We start from the raw sequence: 20855 nt of genomic DNA, 5'->3' as shown, positions 1-20855 counted from the left end.
TCGTCTTCATGCCCTTTCCCCTCCTCTCCTCCTTCTCCCTGTCTCCCCTCCCGGGGTAACTGTAGCCTCACAGGAAGCCCATTGTCTGGGCCTGAGGAATCTTGTTCTAGGCCGTTTTCTACTTATCAATGACTGGGGGGCCAGGAGGGAAGTAGGAGGGGGAGTAGCGAGGGCTCCACTTCTCTCCAGCTGAAAGTCGGCACTTTGTGTCTCTGCAGAGGTGATATCGGCTCCCCTCGCTGGCATTCTTCAAGGGATCAGAGCCGGCCCTGCAAAGAGACACTCCAGACAGACTGAAGAGGGTAGGGAAGGCAGGGGGGAACATGGGGGAAGGGGACTATTGTGGCATCGGATGAAAAGCATTATTTCATTTCCCAGACTAAGACCAGACAAGGCATGTTTAGCATTTATCACTAGTTGTTGTTGAGGGGAGAAGACCCCCTCTTCTCGAAATTCAAACGCTTCCACCATCAAACTGGGACGTTCAAATGAGCTTTGAGGGTGTTCCACCTACTTTTGAGGCAGAGAGGGAGCGAGGGAGAGGCCTAGGAAGCAGCAAAAAGAGAGGAGAGAACCCGTCTGACATCAGAAACGCCATCCATTACGGTGCTATAATTATGGTAAGTGAGGCAGAACCGAATCAATACGGCAATTCATCAATCGCATTCCAAACTATTTCAATCTGGTTTATGTCATCATGCCACTGCCCCACGGCGTCCTTCACTCCGCCAGCACAATATCTCGCCCACACATCAAGGTTCCATCCCGGCCTAATCCACTTTCCCCTGAACGTCCATTATTCTGGACGCTCCCCTTAATTGATCCACTGCCGCAGTAGTCCGAGTGCCAAGACTGGCCATAGGTGAACCCCCCCCCCCAGCGATGGGCACAATGAGAGTATCTTCTCTAGATCCTGCCTATTGTGGTCCACACACACACACACACACACACACACTCCCTCCTATCACCTACCCATGGCTGCCTAGTTCACATGGGGTAGCTCCTAATCCCACTTCATTCCCAGGGTTACTAATCAGCCTGTCACATTTGTGTTTAATGGACCATTTTCAGACGTTTTATACTATCTACCACGGACAAGCTGCCGTATGTCTAAAAATAGTGTTTTGATATAATTAGTACTGTATGCAAATTGTATCAGTATTTTATTTGTAAGTTACATTGCATTACAATACAATTATGGCATGCTTAATTAGAACGTTGTATACCGGCAAGTTAAAGGAAATGAGTTTCTGTAGGCTGTGTTAATTCTGTGCTATAGACATATAGGCAATTGAATTAATTGCCAGCAAAGCAGTAAAAATACATTTATACTGGAGATGACTGTGTACCTGGCTAGTCTACACACTAAACCCAATCGTAATGTTCTCCTCACAGCAAGACGGATGACTTTGAGATATCTGTGATGTTGCTGAATGCTGTATTTAGTGTTATAGCATAAAGTAATTGCTCGTTTGAGTAATTTGAGCATCACAGGCGTGTTGGGGAACAAGAAATGAAGCATGTACGTACATGACTCGGAGCCATTTAACCTAATATGGGCCTTTCAATCAAGACTAATGCTGACGTGACAACCTGCAGCACTCTTTCTGTTTCTATCCAACTGGTGACAGATTTTCATGTAAATATTCTAAAATCGAAATAAAAACAAGAGTCGCATTTTCCCACCCGAGATGTGTTTCCATCAAACTGACCTGTGCCGGATTAAAGCCGGGGCGTGATGATGTAGTGCACAAAACATTTCACAATGGGTTCTATTGTGGGTTATACTGTGGGTTATACTGTGGGTTATATAGGTGGGTTATACTGTGGGTTATACTTTGGGTTCTATTGTGGGTTATACTGTGGGTTATACTGTGGGTTTTATTGTGGGTTATACTGTGGGTTATACTGTGGGTTATACTGCGGGTTATATTATGGGTTATACTGTGGGTTATACTGCGGGTTATATTATGGGTTATACTGTGGGTTATATTTATTGTGGGTTATACTGTGGGTTATACTGTGGGTTATATTGTGAATTTGCCCTGTCTGGTCATGGCAGGTGCGCTCTAGCCAACAGCTCGCAGATACAGCCTACATGTATGCATGTATGCATGTATGTATGTATGTATGTATATATATGTGTGTGTGTATAGCCTTCATGATGAGAATATTACAAACAAGCCAAGCATCGATCATTATGTCACCGGAGTAAGACTAGATGTTTATTGGAAAGCAGCATTGTGCTCATCACCTTGCACTTTCACCACCCTGTGAAGTTCAGCATAACTTATTTCATCTATAGCCTAATAAACTGTATGGTTTCCTGAATCATAGTGGGAGGGCCACACAATATACCATTACTACGATATGACGGCGTTTCCGACCTCCATTTCTCGCATAATTAATTTTACAGACACTAACGGATCCCACCTTGCCTAGCGTATTTTGTTTTGTCGCCATTTGGAAAGTTTCCATCGGGCCTGTCTTGACAGAAAAAAATGTATCCGACATGTACTTTACTCGCATGAAAAGGTTGGATGGAGACCTGGTTACTGTCAGAAAATAATGTGAATTTTGAACCACTTGATAGCTAGCACACCAATGTGAATGGTACTGTGTGCCAATGAACATAACGGAAGCAACACAAGCTGTAGTTAATTTTATTTGTGGCTTGATGAACAGCTTTATCTAAATGGCCTATTGTTCAAGGGACTTTCGTGTGATGCCGTAGTAAGTTCAAATTCATATCGATTTCGATGTTCTATGTTGGAGAGAGCTGAATGTATCTCGTTGCACAGGAAATGGTACATTTATCAGTTGCCTGGTTTGTTCTGGGGAAGGGTCAGAGTTCTGTAACACAAAAGTGTCTTAAGATTCCTTTTTGTTCCAAATGAAAACAAAACGCTTGTTTTTCTATCTCTTTCACCTTTTTGTTTGGGAACATACAGTAAGTCTTTTGTGAACGCACGGTATTTGGTAGCGGAAGTGGTAATTCCGACTGCGTCTTTTGTTGTGAAAATGTGGCATGAAGAATGGCAACTGTTCAAAGGAGGACGAGCACTTTCAAAATGGTTGCCAAAGCTTTTAAGATGGCTGCCAGGGCATTAGGTGTAAAGGGGGTTAGGGGTGTATCAATGGTAAACGTTAGAGCTAATACCATGACATGTCGGCCATCTTTGTCACTGGAGATTCTGTCCTGGGCTCTGCTGAGTTCTGTGTTTGTGCTTTTTCCTTTTTTTTTTTGTAGCTCTTGCTGTCTTTTATCTGAATGTTGTTGAACTTGGCAGCAAACTTCTTGGCAGCGACTGCTTCTGTGTCATCCAACAATGGAGGCTGCTAACGTGATTCTCTCAGTATAGCTTTGCCTGGCAGGATGGTTTAACAGCTACGTTGAGGATAAGCATGAGAGAGAGAGAGAGAGACACCGACTGAGAGAGGAAAGGAGAATGAAGACAAATACGAGCGAGAGAGACTGACTCGCTTTAAAATGGCGGCTCGACAAGCGATGGCACTCATTCAAAGCCAATGCTTTTCATCTCCGTCAAGTATTTTATTTGTGAGTGTAGCGTATGGGCGACAGTTTTTGTATATTGGACAATCGATGATAGCACTGTATTTGTGCCATTCTTAGAGGAAAGGGCTGCCATAAAATGGAGGCAGTCAGATGTTCACAAAATGGAGGCGGTTGGGAGGGGCGAAGAGAAGAGTTTGGGTGCGCCGGTAACAGGCTACTCTGCTGTGACGTTTAAAGAAGGGGGGAGGGCACATAAAAATAAATCCCCACATTTTGGCTACCTGGCACAAAAAAAATGCATTATTGCCACCAGTCGTCGAATTGTTTGTCTTTTTTATGTAGCATTCAGAACCGAACAAAAGCATGTATCTCTTTTTCCCCCTCTCTCTTTCGCTGTCGATTTGGCTGCGAGTACAGAGGTCTGCCAGGGTGGAAATGCCAACCCAGCGCCTTGGCTGGCATAAGCCCTGATCCTTACACACTGGTGGGCATATGCCAGACAGACAATTGGACTGGCATACTCTCCACTAGTGAGCCTTTTTCTACGGTCTGTTTTCTTTACCCTCGAGTTTTCTCTCAAATTCCTCCGTTGTAGCAAATCCGTTAGCGAGCATTAATTACGTTCCGATGATCATGCTATGGTCAATAGTGAACAAAAGTCATATTTTGTACTTGTCTGTGCAAAATGCAGTATAGTGTATTGTAGGTTTATTGGTATTGCAATATTTGCATTATTTATATATATATATATATATATATATATATACACACACACACACACACATTTTCTAAGAAGGGTGTACATATATGTGTATTGAAATGCATAGAGTTGGAGAGTCGAGGTACCATAAATGTAAATATTGGTAATTTATGATTTCTCTGAAATTAACTGCAGAAGAAAATGAGTGGTGGCTCGATATTGACTGACAGCCTTTTGAAATCATACCATATATCATATCATTTCATTAAAAGGAAAATAAAAAAAGTGTCTGTAAAATCAATAAGGAATATATTGTTTTACAATGCACATTTCATAATAAAGTTAAGTCATTTATATGTGGCATGGTAGGCTATTTAAATTTCAAATAGGAAATAAAAAACGTTTTATTACAAATTATTTTCAAGGAAGAGGCAGTCGAACTGAAATTGTTTTTATTTTGTAACAATAATATCACAAAACATATCCCCCGATCTGATAATATTTATTGGCATATTCAGTTAGTATTTGCTGCATACAGCTGTGTTTAATGAGGTGTGTGAGTGCGTGCGTCTGTGCGTGTGTTAGTCAGGCAGGGCCCAGGAGTTTTGGGTGGGTAACCCTGGCTCTAGTGACTGTAGTGGGGGCAGTGTGTAGGCAGGGGGAAGACCCAGCAGGAGTGGCCAGGCTGGGCATGTTGTGTGCAGTGACTGGGGGTTTCCCTTCCCTCCTCGCTGCGGGCCATGTGTGAAAGCCCCACTGTATGCTGGGAAGGAAGCCTAGCGGGCTGAGGAGAGGATAGCGGCTGGGCTGGGTTTGCCGTGGAGCGGTGCAGATCGCCACTCACCCAGTTCTTCAACCCTGGCACCAACCTCCCTTCCCTAGTCTGCTCCAGACAGGAGCTCTAGCCAGGGACTCTCTCTATGAGAGAGAGTGCACTAGCATAACAGAGAGAGAAAATGGAGAGGGAGGGGAGGCGGAGAAGTAGGCAGCGCAAAAGTTGGCTGCCAAAGCAGTTCACCCTGTCATTTTTGTATTTTGTTTTGCTTGTGCTGCATGAGCAGGGAGTTGTTCTATTTCCACTGTTTCAGAGAGCGAAAAAGAGGAGAGGAGGGGAGGAGAGAAGTCGAGGCTTCCCTTCCCACAAGGCGAGCTCTGGTTTTGTGTCGGTTGTTCCTGCCAGGGTGGCAGTACAGTCGCTCCTCATTCCCCTCCCGACGACCCCTGTTCCTGCTTATTTTCCCAGGTCACATGTATTGACTCATCTGTCCCAGAGTGACTTGTTTGTGTGCAAAGTCACCCCTTTTGTTTCAAGGAGTAAATTTGATTAGATCACCGCGGGGGAGGATGGGGTGGCGTGATCATTCCCCGTCTTGTTCCCCCTTCAGACCCCAACACCCCTCCTCAATTTCCATCTTTTTTTTTCTCAGTGTGGAGAATGGACATTTTGGGGTGGGAAATTCGGAGCGAGAGACGAGAGTGGGTATGGTCTCGGAGCGAGAGAGAGAGATCCCGCTGCTCCCTCTCAACCATGTTTTCCATGACCTCCTCGGTAGGAGAGCAGAGAGGCGGTGACTGACACTTCCTGGTCTCAGACAGCACGTCGTTCCCTGCAGTTGTAAAATGGCGGAGGTGGAATGAGGGGGCTCTAACTTGGCACTATGGGCTCGCTGCTGTTTAGGAGACTGGTGTGACGACGCCTTTGACAGGCTCTGAGCACACACACACGCACACACACACACACACACACACACACACACACACACACACACACACACACACACACACACAGTACCTCGACACTGCAGCTGGAGCCTGTCAGCTGGGCCCTGGGACCACAGTGAATTACAGCTCACAGACACACACACATTCTCTCCCGGCTTTCTTCCTGTGTCACAGAAGGGCAGACCTCCCCAGTACTCACCAAGATTAGATCTCTGGCAAATGACAATCAAACTGACAACACTTTTTTTTGATTCAATACTGTACACCCTCTGACCGACGACAACTCCTGCTGTCGGGTAGAAAAAGATGACATGAGGAGAAGTTCAAGATGTCTGCGTTCTCCTCCTCTCCTCTTCCCCGGAACACAAGGGCCTGGCCACAAGCAGTGCACTATTTAGGGGACAGGGTGCAATTTGGGAGACAGACAAGCAAGAGGAGCCTGTGAAATCTCAAGTGTTTGTAGACGTTCTCCTGCTCACGATAGCTACGCTGTTAGAACCTGTCAGGGAGAATGTGTACCGTATTGGAGGGAGAATTTGTACAGTATTTGAGGGAGAATGTGTACCGTATTTGAGGGAGAATGTGTACCGTATTTGAGGGAGAATGTGTACCGTATTTGAGGGAGAATGTGTACCGTATTTGAGGGAGAATGTGTACAGCATTTGAGGGAGAATGTGTACAGTATTTGAGGGAGAATGTGTACCGTATTTGAGGGAGAATGTGTACCGTATTTGAGGGAGAATGTGTACCGTATTTGAGGGAGAATGTGTACCGTATTTGAGGGAGAATGTGTACCGTATTTGAGGGAGAATGTGTACCGTATTTGAGGGAGAATGTGTACTGTATTTGAGGGAGAATGTGTACAGTATTTTCCACGTCCCAAATGGCACCCTATTCCCAAAGCGGTGCACTACTTTTGTCGAGGGCGCAGAGCCAATTTGACAGTGGAAAGTAGGGCTGTAAAGCAGCCTCTATTGTACCTGTCCTGAGCTTTCTCCAGTTGTTAGTTGTTACCATAGCGAGAGCGAGTGTGTGTGTATAGAGTCAGACAAAGACAGGAAGTGTTTTTGAGCGAGGGGGAGGGGGGGGGTACTGAACGCTTTTTCCATCACTATGATCACTGGACATCTTGTGGGGGGGGTTGCGATTTAAAGAAAAGAGCAGTACACACAGTACATTATTTAAAGAAAAGAGCAGTACACACAGTACATTATTTAAAGAAAAGAGCAGTACACACAGTACATTATTTAAAGAAAAGAGCAGTACACACAGTACATTATTTAAAGAAAGGAGCAGTACACACAGTACATTATTTAAAGAAAAGAGCAGTACACGCAGTACATTATTTAAAGAAAAGAGCAGTACACACAGTACATTATTTAAAGAAAGGAGCAGTACACACAGTACATTATTTAAAGAAAAGAGCAGTACACGCAGTACATTATTTAAAGAAAAGAGCAGTACACACAGTACATTATTTAAAGAAAGGAGCAGTAAACACAGTACATTATTTAAAGAAAGGAGCAGTACACACAGTACATTATTTAAAGAAAAGAGCAGTACACGCAGTACATTATTTAAAGAAAAGAGCAGTACACGCAGTACATTATTTAAAGAAAAGAGCAGTACACACAGTACATTATTCAAAGAAAAGAGCAGTACACACAGTACATTATTTGTATTTATTTCATTGAACCTTTATTTAACCACCTGCCATTAGCTTGTTTGCTCAAAGCGAACGATATCTCTACCTTTTTTAAGAATGCTTTATTTGAGTCTGCTTCATTATTATCTTATCTTCTCACCCACCAGTCCTCCTAGCATGTAAAACACACACACACACACACACACACACACACTTGGCTCTCATGCACAGTTGACCCTTCCTCAATCTTTCTATTTCTCCCCATCAGGGCTAAGGGAGGTCGCGGAGCACATCAGATCCATGACAGCTTCGACTTTTCTCTCACAGTCCTGCTATTTAGAGAGAGAGGGAGAGAGACGGGGAGAGAGAAGATTAGACACAGAGAGAGAGAGAGAGAGAGTAAATTGAAAGCGGCCCCAGGGCTGTATGTTTCACCAGACCCCTAGAGAATGCTGGGATTGGACTGCTGTTTTTTTATTTTTTTGCCTTGCTGGGAAAAGGCCAAGAACTTGTCTCTCCTCCTCGGCCTCCCCCCTTTCTTTTTCCACCCTCTTCCTAGAAACGACGGCAGAATAACAGCAGAGGAGAGGAGGAAGGAGGGAGTGAGCAAGGTCCTCTCTCTCTTTCTCCCTCTATCTTCCCTCTCTCTCCCCTTCTTCATTCCACATAGCCCAGCCTACGGGGCCACAGAGTTTGACTTTTCCCACAGTTTTCCTCTGGAGCAGCAGGGAGGTCTAGTGAGCCAGCTAGGAGGGAGCGCGCTCTCTCTCTCTCTCTCTCTCTCTCTCTCTCTCTCTCTCTCTCTCTCTCTTCTCCTCCTCCTCCTCCTCCTCCAGGCTTCCCTCACTCCCCTTCTCTTTACCTCCTTCACTGCATTGTTCCCTTCTTTCCCGAATGAGCCCAGGGGCCTTTGTAAGCTAGTGTCCAGGAGGGCAGACCCAGAACACTGAAGCACCTATGAGGAGGTGAGGTAGATCGGGTAGATGGGAGTATAGATGAATGTGGAGAGGTAGAGATGGATCAGGTAGATGGGAGTATAGATGAATGTGGAGAGGTAGAGATGGATCGGGTAGATGGAAGTATAGATGAATGTGGAGAGGTAGAGCTAGATCGGGTAGATGGAAGTATAGATGAATGTGGAGAGGTAGAGCTGGATCAGGTAGATGGAAGTATAGATGAATGTGGAGAGGTAGAGATGGATCGGGTAGATGGGAGAATAGATGAATGTGGAGAGGTAGAGATGGATCGGGTAGATGGGAGTATAGATGAATGTGGAGAGGTAGAGATGGATCGGGTAGATGGAAGTATAGATGAATGTGGAGAGGTAGAGCTAGATCGGGTAGATGGAAGTATAGATGAATGTGGAGAGGTAGAGCTGGATCAGGTAGATGGAAGTATAGATGAATGTGGAGAGGTAGAGATGGATCGGGTAGATGGGAGAATAGATGAATGTGGAGAGGTAGAGATGGATCGGGTAGATGGGAGTATAGATGAATGTGGAGAGGTAGAGATGGATCGGGTAGATGGAAGTATAGATGAATGTGGAGAGGTAAAGATGGATCGGGTAGATGGGAGTATAGATGAATGTGGAGAGGTAGAGATGGATCGGGTAGATGGAAGTATAGATGAATGTGGAGAGGTAGATATGGATCGGGTAGATGGAAGTATAGATGAATGTGGAGAGGTAAAGATGGATCGGGTAGATGGAAGTATAGATGAATGTGGAGAGGTAGAGCTGGATCAGGTAGATGGGAGTATAGATGAATGTGGAGAGGTAGAGATGGATCGGGTAGATGGGAGTATAGATGAATGTGGAGAGGTAGAGATGGATCGGGTAGATGGGAGTATAGATGAATGTGGAGAGGTAGAGATGGATCAGGTAGATGGAAGTATAGATGAATGTGGAGAGGTAGAGATGGATCGGGTAGATGGGAGTATAGATGAATGTGGAGAGGTAGAGATGGATCGGGTAGATGGGAGTATAGATGAATGTGGAGAGGTAGAGATGGATCGGGTAGATGGGAGTATAGATGAATGTGGAGAGGTAGAGATGGATCGGGTAGATGGAAGTATAGATGAATGTGGAGAGGTAGAGATGGATCAGGTAGATGGGAGTATAGATGAATGTGGAGAGGTAGAGATGGATCGGGTAGATGGGAGTATAGATGAATGTGGAGAGGTAAAGATGGATCGGGTAGATGGGAGTATAGATGAATGTGGAGAGGTAGAGATGGATCGGGTAGATGGGAGAATAGATGAATGTGGAGAGGTAGAGCTGGATCAGGTAGATGGAAGTATAGATGAATGTGGAGAGGTAGAGATGGATCGGGTAGATGGGAGAATAGATGAATGTGGAGAGGTAGAGATGGATCGGGTAGATGGGAGTATAGATGAATGTGGAGAGGTAGAGATGGATCGGGTAGATGGAAGTATAGATGAATGTGGAGAGGTAAAGATGGATCGGGTAGATGGGAGTATAGATGAATGTGGAGAGGTAGAGATGGATCGGGTAGATGGAAGTATAGATGAATGTGGAGAGGTAGATATGGATCGGGTAGATGGAAGTATAGATGAATGTGGAGAGGTAAAGATGGATCGGGTAGATGGGAGTATAGATGAATGTGGAGAGGTAGAGATGGATCGGGTAGATGGAAGTATAGATGAATGTGGAGAGGTAGATATGGATCGGGTAGATGGAAGTATAGATGAATGTGGAGAGGTAAAGATGGATCGGGTAGATGGAAGTATAGATGAATGTGGAGAGGTAGAGCTGGATCAGGTAGATGGGAGTATAGATGAATGTGGAGAGGTAGAGATGGATCGGGTAGATGGGAGTATAGATGAATGTGGAGAGGTAGAGATGGATCGGGTAGATGGGAGTATAGATGAATGTGGAGAGGTAGAGATGGATCAGGTAGATGGAAGTATAGATGAATGTGGAGAGGTAGAGATGGATCGGGTAGATGGGAGTATAGATGAATGTGGAGAGGTAGAGATGGATCGGGTAGATGGGAGTATAGATGAATGTGGAGAGGTAGAGATGGATCGGGTAGATGGGAGTATAGATGAATGTGGAGAGGTAGAGATGGATCGGGTAGATGGAAGTATAGATGAATGTGGAGAGGTAGAGATGGATCGGGTAGATGGGAGAATAGATGAATGTGGAGAGGTAGAGATGGATCGGGTAGATGGGAGTATAGATGAATGTGGAGAGGTAGAGATGGATCAGGTAGATGGGAGTATAGATGAATGTGGAGAGGTAGAGATGGATCGGGTAGATGGGAGAATAGATGAATGTGGAGAGGTAGAGATGGATCGGGTAGATGGGAGTATAGATGAATGTGGAGAGGTAGAGATGGGTGAAGAGAGGTGGAGATGATAGATGATGACGAAGGAGAGTTGTTGAGGTGAAGACAGGCTGGAATGGAGGCAGACTGGAGAAGAGGCAGCAGAGTGCTTACGGCTTTACCAGGGCTGCAGCAGCAACTGGGACCAAACCGTGAACGACCTGAACCTACACACACCTTACTTCACTTGTGGAAACGGCAACAAATAGAATAGACAGAGGACAACTGGAGACCCCTAATGCCTATGTCCAAACCTTGCACACACACACACACATACACACACACATACACAGTTCACCAGCCCTTCACACACTCAGTAACACACAGTGGAGTGTGTTCTTTAGTGGTTTGGGAGGGGCGTTACGGCACAAACAGAACTTATTGACGTTCAGGATATTGGATAAGACGATAATTAAAGACGTTATTAGGTCTTGTACAGTATTGACAGACCAAACATTAGCCCTTGATGCCTGGGCTATGTTCAATGGGCAAGAGATGTTTTGAAAACCTTTAGAAATGGCAACGTTCTCCTGGAACTTTTCCAATTGGAAAGCTTATTTTTTTCCCTCTTTTTTTATTTTTTTGTTGCCCTACTGAACAACCCTTTTTTGTTTTTTTCCGGGGCCGGTTTTCAGGCCGACGGGAAAACAGAACCCTTTATACCCTTGTTCCTCTTCCGCACTCCGTCTCCTCCTCCAAGGTGGTCAGTGTTTTTATTTCCACACACACGCTCGCGCTCAAACGCCCGGGCTGTCTAGATTGAAAGGACAGTCGGGATTACACTCGTTTGTCCCCTCTTCCTCAGCCCCCCCCAAAAATAACGCGCGCACACTCGCCAGCAGAACGCAACACATGTACACACATAACACATTCAGTACAATCAAACACACGCTAGCAATCGCACACACGCACAGGAGTGGGATTGAGGCTGTGCCGTAGATGAGAAGCAGAAGGGTTCTATGTAAACACCGAGCTTATTAAATATGGAGTGACGTAAGGGAGCCTGGATGAAGGTCGAGGTTAGCCAAACACTGGACACAGGGAACGCAGACAGAAACAAACTCACCCGGGCAGGCTCTCCCTATATGCTCTCTCCTTTTTCTACTTTGCCCTGGCGCAGGCTAGATATGAGTAGCGCCTGTGTGCTGACACCGTGCACTGAAAGGACCTCAGCGTGCCTTCAGGTTTAACCCTACAGGGACCGATTTCAGAGAGACGATTGAAAATGGCCGCTTACGTTTTTTTTCACGTACTGTAGCTACTTGAAACTTCCCACGACTAATCTCCATGTTGATTGGGAACAGTGTTACAGTTGATATAACAAAACCCACATCAAGTGTCCCGGTGGTGGATTGTTCTGGAATGGCTCTCCGGTCATGTACCATTTCACTCCGAGGAAGGGAGGGTGTCAGGGTGATGGAGAGAGGAGGGAGGGATGGAGGACGAGAGGCTTACAGGAATGCCAAATTAAATCCGAAGGTTTTGGCGAATCCGCCACAACCGTTCAACAAAGCCCGGGCTGGACGCTCAACTCGGCGAGAGGGGTTGGAGAAAAAAAAAAAAACGAAAAAAGCTTGGGAGGGAGACGAGAGGAGACGATACTTGTGAAAACAATAAGCCAAATCCCTGTGGCTTCACCTTCCATTGATGGCGGACAGAAAAGGCCGTTTGTATTTCTAAATGAAGTTTCTGCCTCCTCTTTTATTGGCATGCGTGTTCCTGGGCTCAGTGTGCAAAAGGGCCTTTAGAAAGCAGGGTTTTAACACACAATTGGATTACAGCACGAGCACTTGGTGGGAAAGCGGGCCGGCGGGAGGGAGAGGGACCCGGGAGAGGTACAGAGGGTTTGGCGCATGCATAATGAAGTGGCCGCTGGGGCGGGCTGAGCGGGCCAGGCGGTGTTCCCCTCTCAGTCGAGGCTCAGAGGGGGAGAGGGGGGGGGGGGGGGTGAAGGTAAGAAAGAGACACTGGAGACTGCGAGCGAACGAGGGGGAGACTGAAGAGAGGGAGAGAACTGTGGGATGGAGGGAGGAAAAGGAGAGGGTACACAGAGGCCGAAGGAGCGAGGGAAAGAGACAAATCTGGGAGAAGACGGGGAGAGCGCAGACAGAAAGAGACTAGAGTGAAACAGAGAGAGATAGGAGAGGGAGGGACGAGACAGAGGGATGACCTGGGAATGTGTGTGTCTGAGGCAAAGAGCTGCACCAGTAGAGCAGTCAGCACACATGCAGCCGCGAGGCCGTCCCCTAACGATCTAATTAGTGTGTCAACTCGTTCACTAATTCAACTACCAGCCATCAAGACATTCCATACACACACACACGCACGCACATTCCCCCAGCTCTCCTCATCTCTCTTCCAGGCCCGAGACACCACTATATACTCCCACTCTAGTAGTAGTATACCGTACTCTACTGTAATCTGCTCTCTCCCATTGGTCTGTTTAATAGACAAGGGCCTGCTCGTAAAAGTTTACCAGTTCGGTGGTTAAGAGTGTTACTGGTCTAGCCAGGTCGTGTTAAAGACCATACAGAGAACCAACGGTATGCAGCCACAGTTAGACCATAGGTCGTATTCATTAGGTAGCAAACGGACTGAAACACGGATGGACAACCTGCGAGTGTCCAATCAGAAATGCTTGTTTTCTGTTACAAAACATTTTGCTACGGTGTGCACTAATGAACACGACCCAGGCTTTCCTCTCTCTCTCTCTCTCTCTCTCTCTCTCTCTTTCATGACTCCGTTGTAAAAAACGTCGGTTGCTATGGTGAAAATACAGCCTCACACAGCTCGGACCGTTAATTAGTCGTATGAAAGTTATTGGCCCGCCGTAGAAGGAGCTGTGACACTAATCCTGCAATGTATTAATGCCTCCAGTGAGGGGTGATAAATTCCATGACAGTGCATATTCATAACGGCGTAACCATAATGAACGATCTCTTATCCAGCCGTTGATCTATGGTGGCTGTAGTGCATCCTCTGTCTGGACTGGAAGGGGGTGCGTGGGGAGGGGGGGGGGGTCTTTTGGCTTTCTTTACTTTCTGTACCCCACCGGTCCCCCCCATCAAGTTCCCACCCCTTCAGGGCTCTTAGACGTAGTAGTGAAGGGTGGGAGGTGGTCAGAGCCCTATACCAGACACGGCCCCTGGCTCTAGTCCTCTCTTCCTTCCCTTCAGACGGAGGGAGAGAAAGATAAAGAGCGACTTGTTAAGGGACTTGTATAGAGGCTGTGTGAATAGGTCTTGTTTGTGTGTGTGTGGGGGGGGGGGGGGGGGGGGGGGGGGGGGTTCGTTGTTTGTTGTTTAGTGTGTTTTTTTTTGTTGTTTTGTTTTAATCGGCCAGATTTTTCGCCCCCCCCCCCTTCTCCCAGCTCTGAGGGCCCTCAACAGGGGGTAAATGCAGATGTGAGACACAGTCTGGGTCTCACGCCTCATTTGCATATTTAATTAGCGAGGGGGAAAGGCGCGTGAGAGCGCCGGGGTAGACTAGGGTGGGGGTGGGGGGGGGGGGGGGGGGGCTGTGGACTGTGTGAAAGTGCCTCCCCCACCCACACCCAGCAGCACCCAGCCACTAGCCTCATGCCCCCGGCGAACCACCCCCACCCCACCCCTCTTTCAGCCGCCTCTGTTCGGTTGCTGGGGGGACGTTTTGTTCCGCGGGCCTCCAGATTGCCTTTGTTTTAAGCTGTTGATGCAGACCACAAACGCTGAGCAGAATGCAAACAAGTTCCCTCTAAATTGTTTACTTTGTCTTGCGAGTGGAGGGAAACCACCAGCCAAAAACCTTTCTCCTTTTTTTGTTTTGTTTTAGTATTTCAAGCAACACTTTTGACTTTCTGTCCTCCCTCCGCCGTTTCTTCCGCCTTTCGTTGCCCGTCACCCCTCTTGACGTTCCAGTCACGTATGTTCGGAACGTTTTTTTTTGTTTCCCCCGCGTCATTGGTTGCCTCGGAAATGGACCTTTTACACTCTCCCCCCGACAGATTAAAGGGGTCAATCAGCTTGTCTGGTAACACTTGCCTCTGAAAAATCTTTGTTTTTAGAGATAAACATTTGGTGTAAAACGCACTCAGCCTGATTTTTCTCGCCAGCAACAGAGCAGAAAAACATTTCGGGAGGGGAGAGAGAAAATGAAACTCTATGCCAAAAAACCATGGTCCTGGTTCGATTTTATCTCAGCCTTGTTAAGATAAGTACCTCCTCTTGCAACTATTTCACTACTCTGGCAAACATCTTGTACCTATTTCAGTAGAACACAAGCAAACTAGTTTCAGTGAATCAGCCTCCCAGCCTATGTGTAGCAGCAATACCAGGCACGTCGTCCTATCAGCCTAGCAGGCCTTGAGTCATAGCTCTCTGTCTCTCTGCTTGGCTCTCTTCAGTCCCGACTCCCAGAGTGGAGATGGGTAATATTTCTCCCACTCCCAACAATTTTATCTGCAGCCCGTCGGATCGATACAACCCAGCAGCAGCTAAATCATCCAGAGGTTATGTTCCTCTGCCATTTTTGGCAGCAGTAAAAAAATAAAAAATAAACATTAAAAGGGAAGGCGAAACATAAGGAGCAGACTTCTTCGGCACCAAGAACGGCTCTTTTTACTCGTCACTTCCCTCACCGTCGCTGTCACCGCTAACGACGCTGTTAGACGTTCTTGCGCCGGGGGCAGAAGAATTGCCCGTAAAATGTATGGGTTTTCCCTGTTTTATGAGCCATGGATGGAGTTGTTGCGGCAGGCATCGGCTTCTTAGTGTTTCTCCAGCCAGACCAATTTCCATAAGTGAGTGTTTGCCAACAGTGTGACATCCTCGCACTGGGCATTCTCTCCTGAAGCCTTATTCCCCCTTTCCTTTCCCCAACCACAAATTCCTCAACTCCTTCCCCACCTCTGACCGACACCACATCTGAAAACATGTCAGTCTAAGCCCCAGAAAAACACTCCGACACCCCACGCCACCACACCTTTCCACACAACACCCACAGACAGCGTAGTGCACTGTCAGGACAGTGAAGACGCTGACACAGGCTGGACAGCACAGTAGAGTACGATGAGACGAAGGCAGAGTCAATGTCACCGAGGAGGAGGGGCATCGACCCACCACACTAGACCAGACGAGCCAGTAGTCTACAGTAGCTTTAGCCCATGGCCTGTCAGTCAGTCAGTCTGTCTATAGCTACGGTTGCAGTCTCCTACAGTGTGGCTCAGGCTGTGCCAGTGTGCAGGGGGGGGACAGACACCCGCATCGATCGCAGAGCTTGAGACATGGGGGCTAGGGTTTCACCTGAGCACACTCATTCACACACACACACACTCACACAGAACACACCCGGCGGGTTGGGTTAACCCTCTGACTGTAGGCAATCCCCCGACCGCACTCACATGCACAGTTACAGGACTATGGTGACAAAATGCATTGAGTATTGCGACCAAAGAATCTTACCCTATCCGCATCTTTTTATGGACTCTGCGTGTTTCGCAGTCTTGTCTTACCTTGTGTATATCCATGGCATCTCCTTGTCGACGAAAAATGTACCATCTTGGCTTTTATGAAAGTTACGTAGTGAGACCCTTTGCTCCAGTCCCTTACAGTATCTCTCTCTCTCTCTCTTCTCTCTCTCTCTCTCTCTCTCTCTCTCTCTCTCTCTCTCTCTCTCTCTCCTCTCTCTCTTCTCTTCTCTCTCTCTTCTCTCTCTCTCTCTAGATGGCCAGTCAGACAGTCCCAACCAGCAGAGTGAGTCTGACATCAAGGACCAGCCTGAGAACGGTAAGAGTCTAATGACAACATCGTACTCTACTATAGAACTACTGTAGTACTACTGTAGTATACTAGTACTATCATAGCACATTTGATTTATTAAGTGCTTTTTCTGCAATCGTGCTGCTAAAATGACCAGTACACAGGTGTGTGTGTGTGTGTGTGTGTGTAAGTTCACCTGTCTTCATTCCTACTCCTGCCCGTCTGTAAAATTACACCACCAACCAGTGCCTGCCGAGCCAATGCTTTGAAAATACTTCCCTCCTTGAAGTGATCACTGATCTCAACACGACTGGATTGCGCAAAGCCGTGTGGCGTGTAGAGTCCTTGCTTTGACCTACGGTATCCAATCACGTCAGAGCAGTGTTCACTTGAAGGGAGGAAGGAAGTCTTACTATTTTTTTATTGACAAAACAATGACTGAAAGGTGCAATCGGGTAATGGGACATTTTTCTTATTTTAAGTCTCAAATGGGAAGGTCCATGCCACATAAGTACACTTCTATTCACATTCCCTTAACCTTCCTGTACGATTTTAAACTACAGTACTTTCTGCCAGTTGGATTTTTTAAATTATCCGTGCCAAAAATTGTCTGGACGCTGTCGGGGAGAAAGAGTTGATTTATTTTTTCACCGCCCCCCCTCCCGCGCCGAAATCACACAGACACACACACACGGACATGTGTTTTGCCTTCGCTAAGCAGTGTGGTTGTGGCCCAGCCAGCCCTCTTCTCCTGGGCTGCTCGGACCTGGCGATTTACAACACGCTCACACCCCGTGTGAACATCTAGCACCTTAAAGCCAAGGGGGAGACGGGAGGCCATTACCTAGCCATGAGGAGAGTGTGTGTTTGGGGAGGGGGTGTCGACCATCTCTCTCATAACTGTCTAGTGTTGTTTTTATAACCATATCTTAAGATTGTCCCTGCCAACACCCCGTTGCCTTATAACAAATGTCTTTCCCACTCCCCAGATAGCTGGGAGTGGTACTTAGTATAGGGAGAGGGACCTATTTGCGCGTGACACCGTCCCGCCCTGTGTTTGTGTTTGGGACTTTTTATAGCAATTAACACAGACAGACAGATGAGGAGCTTGTTTATTCCCCCCCCCCTCCCTCTCTCCTCCTCTCCCCCCTCCCTCTCACCTCCCCTCCTCCTCTCACCCCCGGCCCATATGTAGCTGATGTCATCCGCTCATCTGCTCGCTCTCTCTCTCTCTCTCTCTCTCTCTCTCTCTCTCTCTCTCTCTCTCTCTCTCTCTTTCTCTCTCTTTTCCCTCCCCTGTGGATGAACTGAAGGTCGCTCCATCTTGCATGTGCCTCTCTTGCGGATATCCAACATCACCTCCCATAATGCCTGTGTGATATTTTAGTTTTATTTATTTGATTTAATGTTTTCTTTTTTTGGGAGGGAGCCAAAGTCCATCTGCTGGCTGGCTGTAGCGCCGGGTTGAGATGAGTTGTGCATGTGTGGGTACTCAGCAGAGGGAATAATCCCTCCCACGCACACACACACACACACACACTTCCTAAAAGTCACCTCAGCCTAACAGACAGGTCATCTCAACCGCTCAATCATGTACCAGATAATAGTTGATGTCTCAACCTAACATACAGCTCACACTATGTCTCAACCTAACCTACAGCTCACACTATGTCTCAACCTAACATACAGCTCACACTATGTCTCAACCTAACCTACAGCTCACACTATGTCTCAACCTAACCTACAGCTCACACACAGTCTCAACCTAACAAACAGCTCACACTATATCTCAACCTAACATACAGCTCACACTATGTCTCAACCTAACATACAGCTCACACTATGTCTCAACCTAACCTACAGCTCACACTATGTCTCAACCTAACCTACAGCTCACACTATGTCTCAACCTAACCTACAGCTCACACACAGTCTCAACCTAACAAACAGCTCACACTATGTCTCAACCTAACATACAGCTCACACTATGTCTCAACCTAACATACAGCTCACACTATGTCTCAACCTAACATACAGCTCACACTATGTCTCAACCTAACCTACAGCTCACACTATGTCTCAACCTAACCTACAGCTCACACTATGTCTCAACCTAACCTACAGCTCACACTATGTCTCAACCTAACCTACAGCTCACACACAGTCTCAACCTAACAAACAGCTCACACTATGTCTCAACCTAACCTACAGCTCATACTGTCTCAACCTAACCTACAGCTCATACTGTCTCAACCTAACCTACAGCTCACACACAGTCTCAACCTAACATACAGCTCACCCTATGTCTCAACCTAACCTACAGCTCACACACAGTCTCAACCTAACAAACAGCTCACACTATGTCTCAACCTAACATACAGCTCACACTATGTCTCAACCTAACCTACAGCACACATTATGTCTCAACCTAATCTACAGTTTATTTCTCTCCCAGAGACCAACCACCTTGCCCAACCCATTTAGAATAAACACTAAACCTTGTCACACAGTCCCCACCCCCCACACACACACACACCTAGCCCCTACCACCTACACTCGGTAGATCAATTCGACCCAACACTAGTGTGACATAGAAAATGCCACAGGGTGCCTCCTAAAAGTAAACGCTGAATGGCTGTTGCTCCGCATCGCTCCAGTTTCAGTCGGTGTACTAGGCTCTGCATAGGCAGAGTAACTATACCGTCAGCTTTGGCCCACTAACTTAGACATATCCTGCACTTGACCCTGGCGGTTAGAATACAGAGGCTGTGGTTTCAACAATGCTGACTCCACACACACTTTACTACCTCTCCCCTCTTCCCCTCCTCACCCACCTCCTCACCCAGCGCTCTGATGCGACGTTGCCTCGTCTCGCCCCCCCCCCCCCCCCCCCCCGCCTCTGTCGTCAGCACAGGAAAACACACTGTGTGACTGTGAGGGGAAAGTGTGTGTGTGTGTTCAAATATGTGTTTGCAAATGTTTGTGTGTCTGCGCAAGTGTGTGACTGAGAAAGTGTGTGTGTGTGTGTGTGTGTGGCCTTTCCTGGTTAACCTTGACCCGTGGGTCCGGGTGCTACGTGCTGTTTGACAAAGCTTGACTGGTGTCTTTCGAGGACAAGAGGCTTGTTGTACAATCCACAGGCCATGAGATAAGACCAGAGGATATCCTCGCCTTTACACCCTCTACTGCTGCACACATATGAAACAATACACACACACACACGTTTTAGAAACAATACACACACACAGGTTTTTAGAAACAATACACACACACACACGTTTTAGAAACAATACACACACACACGTTTTAGCAGCAACACACACACACACATTTTAGCAGCAACACACACACACATTTTAGCAGCAACACACACACACGTTTTAGCAGCAACACACACACACACATTTTAGAAACAATACACACACACACGTTTTAGAAACAATACACACACACACACGTTTTAGCAGCAACACACACACACACATTTTAGAAACAATACACACACACACGTTTTAGAAACAATACACACACACACATTTTAGCAGCAACACACACACACACATTTTTAGAAACAATACACACACACACAGGTTTTAGAAACAATACACACACACACGTTTTAGAAACAATACACACACACACACAGGTTTTAGAAACAATACACACACACACGTTTTAGAAACAATACACACACACACGTTTTAGCAGCAACACACACACACGTTTTAGAAACAATACACACACACACATTTTAGCAGCAACACACACACACACATTTTAGAAACAATACACACACACACACGTTTTAGCAGCAACACACACACACGTTTTAGAAACAATACACACACACGTTTTAGCAGCAACACACACACACACACGTTTTAGAAACAATACACACACACACGTTTTAGAAACAATACACACACACACGTTTTAGAAACAATACACACACACACGTTTTAGAAACAATACACACACACGTTTTAGAAACAATACACACACACACACGTTTTAGAAACAATACACACACACACGTTTTAGAAACAATACACACACACGTTTTAGCAGCAACACACACACACACGTTTTAGCAGCAACACACACACACACGTTTTAGTAACAACACACACACACACACACGTTTTAGCAGCAACACACACACACGTTTTAGCAGCCACAAACACACGTT

General features: G+C 46.5%; 1 protein-coding gene across 9 annotated transcripts in view; it reads left to right on the top strand.

Moving 5' to 3' along the window:
* LOC110524078 (nuclear factor 1 A-type) overlaps positions 1-20855 on the top strand; it is a 175573-nt gene that overhangs the window by 107235 nt on the left and 47483 nt on the right. For all 9 annotated transcript variants that reach the window (XM_036977883.1, XM_036977881.1, XM_036977880.1 and 6 more), the window contains exon 3: positions 16631-16693. In XM_036977883.1, coding sequence (XP_036833778.1) covers positions 16631-16693 — 63 coding nt within the window. The remainder of the gene's footprint in view (positions 1-16630; positions 16694-20855) is intronic.

This window comes from Oncorhynchus mykiss, chromosome 5, assembly GCF_013265735.2.
Source record: "Oncorhynchus mykiss isolate Arlee chromosome 5, USDA_OmykA_1.1, whole genome shotgun sequence".
Taxonomy (NCBI): Eukaryota; Metazoa; Chordata; class Actinopteri; order Salmoniformes; family Salmonidae; genus Oncorhynchus; species Oncorhynchus mykiss.
Note: the sequence above shows the minus strand (reverse complement) of the source record. Positions and strands in the feature narration are given on the sequence as shown.